Raw genomic sequence first — 8,597 nt, forward strand, 5'->3', positions numbered from 1 at the left:
TTGAGGAAAGGGGTGGTCTGGCCAAGCTCGCAGGTACTGCCCTGAGAGTAGGTCACAGGGCAGCCAGGGCAGGCTACCCTGCCCAGGGCAAGAGCGTGCCGATCACTGCTCTACAGCAAAGGTTCACCAGAAGTCAGTCATTGACTGAAATGACTCACAATGTCATTAACGAAGATTAGATCAAATAGTTCCCAACGAATCATCGTCGAAGTAGATCCTAGTCCTTTACTTCCCTCCAAGTACCGACTGATCGCAAAGATTATAACCCTTTGTACAGTTTTTAGGATTCCGGGAAACTGAAGAAAGAAGATGATATATAACTTTCTCTCAGTCGGGCACTTGTCGTGTCAGTCAACATCTGTCGAAAATGGTAAACCTTGTTGTATTAAGCGTTTTATGAGACCCTCATATGATAATAATGTCTGTTACTTTAGTGCAGGGCTCACCACTTTTAGCAGGTGTTGACTGCTAGAACAAGTGTTTACCTGCCAGAAAGTTTTTCGGTCACTTTTTCTTCGGTTTCCAGGAATCCTGGGAAGGGTTACGATCATTACGGTCACTGCTCGTTATGGCTGATCATGGACACCGAAAGTTCTGCATTTTTTGTACGCAAATTCACAATAAATTTCATTTTTTTTTTTCATTTCAAACTTTAATTTACAGCGAAGAATTAGGGAGCAGTTGAAGGACAAGTACGACAACAATTTTTTGGGGCCTGTTTGACATAATTTTTTAACTTTAGCTGGCAGTCAAGGCAGTCAATGACTGCCTTCTGGTTATGGCAATTCATTAGGGACATTCTGAACTGACACAAAAAATTGGACAGATTTTTGTATACGAAATTTGTAGGGGGTGACGGAAATAATTAATAATTCTGTAACACTTTCTTCCCTTTTCCAGACAAATTCAACAACTTTTAAAGGTTCCTCCTTTTCCAATTTTGTTTTACATTCACCATATGGTAAACCTGGACCTTTTACATTTATCATATAAACGAGTACGTGCAGTTAAAACTTTTTACCCAGAATATTCATTTTTTGCCTTTATAAGAAATTTATAAAAATTAAAGCATTTGCATTAAACAAAAATAAGAAGAAGTTATGGTTGAACATGGGAAGTAAGAAAAAAATTAACTAAAAAGCAAGGTTAGGTGCAACTCCCTACTAAAAATAGAATTTCAGCAAGTGTCATTAAACTTGAAAGACCACTGGCAGGTCCTAATATTTCTGATCTATACTGGTTCCTTTTTTCGAAAAGAATGACACACTTTATTTTTATTTTGAATATAAAATATTTCAAAATCATCAGAAAGGGGTATCCTGTAAAGAAAAGTCAAGTGAAAGAAATTTCAGGTTGAAATTGATTGAGGCTCTCGATGTCCCTTATCTTAAATGGTATAGCACTCTGCCATTTTAAATTTCTAGTATTATTTTTAAATCTGAAGACTCGAATAAAATGTAAAAAGGAAGATCATGGAAATTTTAATTAATTTAGCGTACCATGATTGGTCCAGACTGCACAATCGACGCAGCATCCTGGCTCTGCGTACGCATAGTAACAAGCTGTGCCTCCATTCGTGGAGGAAGCGGGGCTGGGGCTCGTTGCAGTGGTCGAAGACGACGTTGTGCTCGTGGCAGTCGTGACGGCTGTGGTGACCGTCGTGACGGATGTTGTGGCTGTGACGGTGACGATGGTATTCGCGGGTGGGGGTGGGTTCCTTCGTGGTGGGGGTGTGGGAGGCGTCAACTGCCGCTCGACTCCGTCCTGAAGACTGTTCGAGCAGCAAAACACCAACAACCCTTAGTATGTTAGTTCACAAAACAAATCGAATCTCGCCTGCCACGAAAACTCCGAACTTTGTCCAATTTACCAGCTTTCAAATTTTAGTTTATCCATCTTCCATATTTTCAACCTTTCATACCCAGAAGATCAAACTTAAATTCCCATTAATTTTAAATCTTCTTTGAGCCTCCTTGGCAAATAAACAATAAATAAATTAGAAATAAAAAATTTAACTGGGACAATTTATGTACAAATGGAACATTGCCTGCAAGCCTGTGCATGACGAATAATCTTTGCTGTAATATTTGAACAAGTATCCGTCAATGTTTAAGGTTTCGTAGCCCCGTATAGAAACTCCTATATTTTTCGTCAGGTTTCCGTCCGTTGAACTTTATTTCCGGAAGAGTTAGGTAAAGGTAGTGGCTTCCAGGGGTGCTGCAGGTCAGGAAATTCCAGAAGGTCAAGGAAAGTCAGAGAATTTAAAGCTGATCATAAAAAATCAAGGAATATCGAGAAATATCAGGAAACATGTAAAAGAGATTAAAGATGGCGTTAAAATCATTCTTTTTGGCTGAGCTCCAATGTTTTTAATATCAAATTTGTGTGTGTGTGTGTGTGGAAATATCAACTATTACACTTTTCGTTTAGAATTATTTAATTTTAAAATTCATCTCCTTTTAAAATTTCTTTACTCCATTTTTGTTTCGAAATTTGTCTTTTTAATTAAAAAACTCGACTTTTTGTTTTTAACAGACATTTCATCTTTGTGGTGCAAAATTGATCTGTTTTGTTTAAAATGCAATAACTCTAAGTTATAATATAAGTATTTGTAAATGATCCCTTATTAAATTCTGTAGACTGTTGTCCTTAAAAGTCTTTAGGATAAAATTATTTTAAGAAAACTTTTTTTTTGCCTTAACATTATTGATCTTCTAGGTGCCAGGTTGTTTTAATATTTGAAAGAAAAATTTACAACTGTCAGGAAAACTGAAAATGACTAAGGGAAAAGTTAAGGAAAAGTCAGGGAATTTCGAAAATTGGGATTTTGTAGGAACCCTGGGGAAATGAGAGAAGGAGAATTACTGGTGTGAACGGAATTACCAGAGGAGAGAGAAATTAGGAGAAAGAAGGGGGAGCAGGCGGAATGTATGGGAGAGGGACATATTTGATCGACTAAATTAACGTCTAAATGGGCTACGAAACCTTTTTTTGTAAGCGCGCGGCTCTTACGTTGGCTAATGTTTTTCTAGCAGCATTATAAATATAGCAACAATGCTGCATTTGGCTCACGAAAAAGGCATTACAATCGGAGCGTTCGGCGGCGAGTGGTTAAACTGTTACAGGTTTTGAAGCATAAAAGAGAAAGTTTTTTGTTATTGACAAAGCATTCAAGAACATGCCTTATTCTCGCAAATCTAATTTTCATTCCAATGCATTACGTATACGTGAATTTGCAATATTTTAAATAATTTAAATGCATTCAGTCAACTGAAGTTTTGGATATTTTATATAGTGCTGTCAGTATATTACAGAACAGGAGAGACTTTTTAAAATGCACCAATCATTTTTTCAAAACGCCTTATATTTATAGGCAAGCGACTCATTCTGAAAATTCTCTTCTGTGGTTCAAGATTCCTATGAGAAAGAAAAAGATTTATATGAAGTTTGTTTTTAAATCAAACATCGATTCAAATTTATCTTTATCTTTCAATAAAAGTTGTGAAATCTAGTTAGAAAAGGTCAAAGAAAAAATAATTTTTTGCAAAATACAGTTTTTCTGGAAAAAATCGTAGTGTCAGATTAATTGGAAAAACAACACAGAAGCAATATCATGCAAAGCGAGCGAATGGCGAAAGCAAGTTGGCAGTTGAAGTTCGCTGGAAAAAGGCTAAGTCCTGGGTGCACTTAAGCTCTTACCATATTCGCTATTTGGATGAAGATAGTTACCGCTACCTGGTCCACTGAAACGTACGACAATGAATAACGAAACAATAAAATATAACGTTTAATTCTCCATGGGGAAGTTATCAGAATTTTCGTCATTCAGTTCGTCTGACTGTAGCTAAAGCTATATTGACCTTAACAATCAACTAGAGAATCAATTTCGTTTGGAAACGTTAAAATGTAAAATATACAATAAAGAGGACCTTCTTTATTTACGTAACTGAAGATTGCAATATTTATAAAAGAAAATAAACTACTGTTAGAAACTGCCTCTACAACTAACGCAAGTACCACTGATAATCACTGCTGACTTTGAAACTTGAGTACTCGTTTAAAAAAGGAGAGAGAAACTTTTAAGGGAGCCCGTGGGAAGCTTATGAAATTCTGTATCAAATGACGCTTAGTATAGATATTTCTGAACTTTTAAAAAGAATATACCATGTGAGAAGTTAAAAAAGCGAGAATTTATCGAATTTTATATTTTGACTTCGACTCATCGCATGATCTAGGAAAGTGTTACCAAAAATCTGAAATTTATATTAAACAGTCTTGAAAATATTTTCTTAAATTAAAGCCAATTAAACCTAAAAGATCTTTGAGGGTTCCTGAGATATGTAGAAAAATATTGGAGCGTATCTGTGTTGAGTTAGCAGTGATCGCCGACTGAAACTCGATATCGATATGACATTTTTAGATATTACTTGGAAACCTGACCAGATATTAAACATTTTATGGGATTTAATTAAAGACAACATTTTAGGAATTTTTTCCTGTAAATTTCAGATTTTTTTCAACAAGTTTCCTACGACACAGTGCGAGTTGAAGTTGAGTTACAAAATCTGAGACATTCTCGGAAGTCACCGCTTTTGCGGCCAACGGCAGTGATCGCTGACTGGAACTCGGCGCAAACACGCTTGGGCATTTTTAGTCAAACCTAAAAAAATCCTGAACATTTTAAAAGTTGTATTGGCTGAAATTGAAAACCGGATTTTAAAGACTCTGTCGTATGAATTTACAATTTTGTTTATAACTTTTCTTTTCTTCGCAGAATTTCATAAGCTTTCCATCCGTCTTTTAAAAAGGTTTTCATTCCTTTTTCGAACGAGTTATCACATTTCAAAGTCAGTGTTGACTTTTAATAGTATTCGCGCTAATCATATCGACAATTTCCGACGGTAGTGTTACGGTGGCGCTCGGTTCTTGAATTGTATTTGAGAAATGAATTGTATTTGATGCCGGGCAAGACTAAATAAAATTTTTGCAGACTAGACCTATACCGGAAGAAAGAAATTTTAAAACTTTTATTTAATTAAAAAAATTGTAATTCTAATGATCCTTTAATTTTTCGGTTTTTATTCAACAAAATTACTGGAATTTGAAAAATTAAAATAAAATAAATTATAATTTGTCTCTAGACGCTCTGTTTTTTTTTTTAAATTTTAGAAAATACTTGCATTTGATCCGATTTGAGTACTTGGGAAAAAAGATAGTTATATTTCAAATAAATTGGTGGGAGATGATAATTGAGGTTTTTAAATGAATTCTTTATTTCACAACAAAGTTGATATTTGTTTATAATTTATTATAAACCATCCTATTCTCTGCAACTAACTATATTTATGCAAAACATCTTTGAATCAGTAGAGTAGACACTCCTTACAAGTAATATTCAGCAGGTTACGACATTTAAAAAATTTACTTATTTTCATGTTGGCATACTAATGAATGAAAATTCTACTTGAAGGTTTATAATACTTGGAGACTTTATTTTTCAATATTTTTTTCGATTTATACTTAAAAACAATGTATCGTTATCATCATATAAAGTCCAAAGTAATATTTTTAAAGTTATATACAAATGCGTATCTTAGCCATTTGAGGCTATAAACTTCCTTTAAAAAAATTGATCAAAAGTTTATCGACAATAAATAATATATACGATAATATGAATTATCGAAATAATGTGTATTTTTATAGCGTATAATAATAGTTTATTGTTTAAATAAATTTGATAAATGAAAACACATTTATATCAATTTTGTACCGTCTGATTTATGTATTTTTTCAACGAAATCAATTTTAAATTACTTAAAAAATCTGATTCTTTTGTGGCCGATTCTGAACTAATCTATTCAGATTATTATATTCTCCAAATAGAAAAACAAACAATCCAAAAAATCATAAATTTCTAAACTTTCTAATACTTGAGTTTAAAATCATTTGGTCTGAACTGAAAAAACTCTTAAAATATTCATAAGAAAAACCTGCAGATTGGAACGCATCTTAAGCTTCATGTCTCTATTAAAAATTTTTTATATAAAATCGAAATGTTAAGCTGCTTTATTACAAATAATTTTACGCACAGAAAGCTGAACATCAAAAAATGCACAATTCAAAATTAGATTTTCAAACTACCTGCTTTACGATTCATCAGAGACAAATGCATATTAAATGAAAAATAGCTAGAAAAAAGGAAATAATCCTTTTGCTTATGAAACTTTATCAACCAATAGTAACTGTTTATTTTATGAACAATTTTATAAAAACACCACAGCTTAACTACTTGTAAACAAATAGGCGTAGTTTTTTGTTATTAAATTAAATACCAATAATTCAGGAAGGACCATATTTATGAGGAGACTTTTTCTGGCCACAGTATTTGTTTTTGTATTTAAATATATTTTCTTGGAAAAATACTGATTTTCTCAATTATCAACCATCAGATTTCGTATTTTCAACTGAATTAACTCTAAATAAGTTGGAAGAATCCTTCTGTTATGATAGTTCAGCAAAGAATTTTTTATTCATTTTATAAACAAATTCACCACCTGACAAAAAATACAAACCGCTACATACAGAAGCGCAAATACTACAGCTAAAGCTTTCATAGACTGTAAAATATAAATTGTTTAAAGAAACGGTTGCTCGTCCTTCAAAAAGGACGAAATTTCGGATTTTTAAGTATAATTAATTTCAGGGTCTCGATCGAGAAACTCGCTTGGTGCTCGAGACAGTGTGAAATTATTTTTCCAAACGTCTCGGGGGACGGAAATGTTTAAAGATACAAAATGGATATTTTTTAAATATAGGCTCATAGAGAATGATGAGACGGAAGTTTGTTCTACTCTCCGTTTTCTTTCTTACCCTGGAAAAACCTACTAAATGAAGGAAAAACTGAAAATTGCCTATTGATGAATAATATTTAATTGCAAATTGAAACCGTTCAGCAGCCTCGTTTTTTCAGATTCGCCGACAAAAAGTATCGAGGAAGCTTTAGAATCAAAGCAACTTCCAATTAGGCATTTGTTCATCATTTAGGAAGATTCCTGGAAATTTCTAGATCGATTCATTCAAAATTGACGGAAATATCCATTTTACAAGAAAGCATGCGATGCCGCCAACAATAGCTCAGAGGGTACTCAGCACCATCGGACAAAATGCTAGCTGCTGACGGCATGGCCTTCTTGCTTATAAAGTAGATATTTCCGTCAATTTTACTGAATCAATCTAAAAATTTCCAAAAAACTTCCTTTAGTAATGAGGAACAAATGTCTCCCTGGAAGTTGTTTCAACTCTGAAGTTCCCTCGAAACTTTTTGTCCACGAATCTGAAAAAAACAAGGTTACCGATTGGTTTTAATTTGCAGTTAAATAATATTATTAAACAATAGGCAATTTTCAGTTTTTTCTTGAATTTGTAGGCATCGCTAGGGTATATTTAGTGTGTACATTGAAGTTTCCAACAATTCCGATATTTGCCTAACTTACGATGATTTATTTCTCAAAAAGTAATTAAATTTAGGGCCGAATTTTTTTCCAATTTCTTAAGCGTATTATTAAAAACACTCATCTGATAAAAAAAAAAACAGAAAATAAAGAAAATTTTCGTCTCATCATTCTCTACAAGCTTACATTAAAAAAAGTTACTTTTGTGACTTTAAAAATTTGCGTCCCCCGAGACGCGTGGACAATAATTTCACACGATCTCGAGCGCTGGGCGAGTTTCTCGACTCAGACCCTCAATTATAAAAAAATTGTGGCTTATTGATAAAATAATATGGCCAAGTTATTTAGAGTTAATTTCACTAAAAAAGCGAATTGATAATACATAGTCAGATTGTGAATTTATGTATATAATATAAAAAATAAATATTTATTGTTGGTTTTATCTTCTGGTTGAAAAATTGTATTTGGTTATCTGATTTACTTAAACAATTAACAATTGTTTTTAGATATTAAGAAATCGTACATGTTATTATCGACAAACTTTTGATTCATTTGGTTAAAGGAGCGAAGTCTTTAGAACCTGAAATAGCTAACATATGCATTTATTGATTAAATTTGTTTGTAATTTTAACAATTACTTTGAATTCTACACATATGAAACCAAAGCATTGTTTTTACGTATATGCCGAACAAAAAATTGCAAAATAAAGTCTCCAAGTATTTTTAATGTTAAAGTAGCACCTTATCTTATTAATTTTTTAATGTAAAAATAAGCAATTAAAAAAAAATGTTTTAACCTCTTAGACATAATTCGTAAGGAATGTCATTACTGATCTCACAATGTTTTATATAAATACAAATAGTCACAAAAAATGGGATCGTTTTAAAAAAATGTCCACTTTGTTGGTAAATAAAAAATAAGTAAACCATTTTTTTCGCTTTTTAAAAACTCTTCGTAGTTTATTAAACTTTCATTTTTTTAAATGGCTAAATCGGATCTGAATTGTAAGTTATACCAGGTGTATACATATGAAACCGGTATTTCCATTTAGCGGCCAGTAGGCACACTTGTAGGCACTTTCGGAACTTACCATTTGTGCTAATTGGCGTATTGTCATCTGTCAACAATATCCAATACCAAACATT

At 32.8% G+C, this 8,597-nt stretch overlaps 1 protein-coding gene across 1 annotated transcript in view; it reads right to left on the reverse strand.

The window, feature by feature from the left end:
- LOC117170648 (voltage-dependent calcium channel type D subunit alpha-1-like) overlaps positions 1 to 8,597 on the reverse strand; it is a 68,654-nt gene that overhangs the window by 13,300 nt on the left and 46,757 nt on the right. Inside the window, exon 30 of the mRNA XM_033357559.1 lies at positions 1,500 to 1,771. Coding sequence (XP_033213450.1) covers positions 1,500 to 1,771 — 272 coding nt within the window. The remainder of the gene's footprint in view (positions 1 to 1,499; positions 1,772 to 8,597) is intronic.

This window comes from Belonocnema kinseyi, chromosome 4 (assembly GCF_010883055.1).
Source record: "Belonocnema kinseyi isolate 2016_QV_RU_SX_M_011 chromosome 4, B_treatae_v1, whole genome shotgun sequence".
Lineage (NCBI taxonomy): Eukaryota > Metazoa > Arthropoda > Insecta > Hymenoptera > Cynipidae > Belonocnema > Belonocnema kinseyi.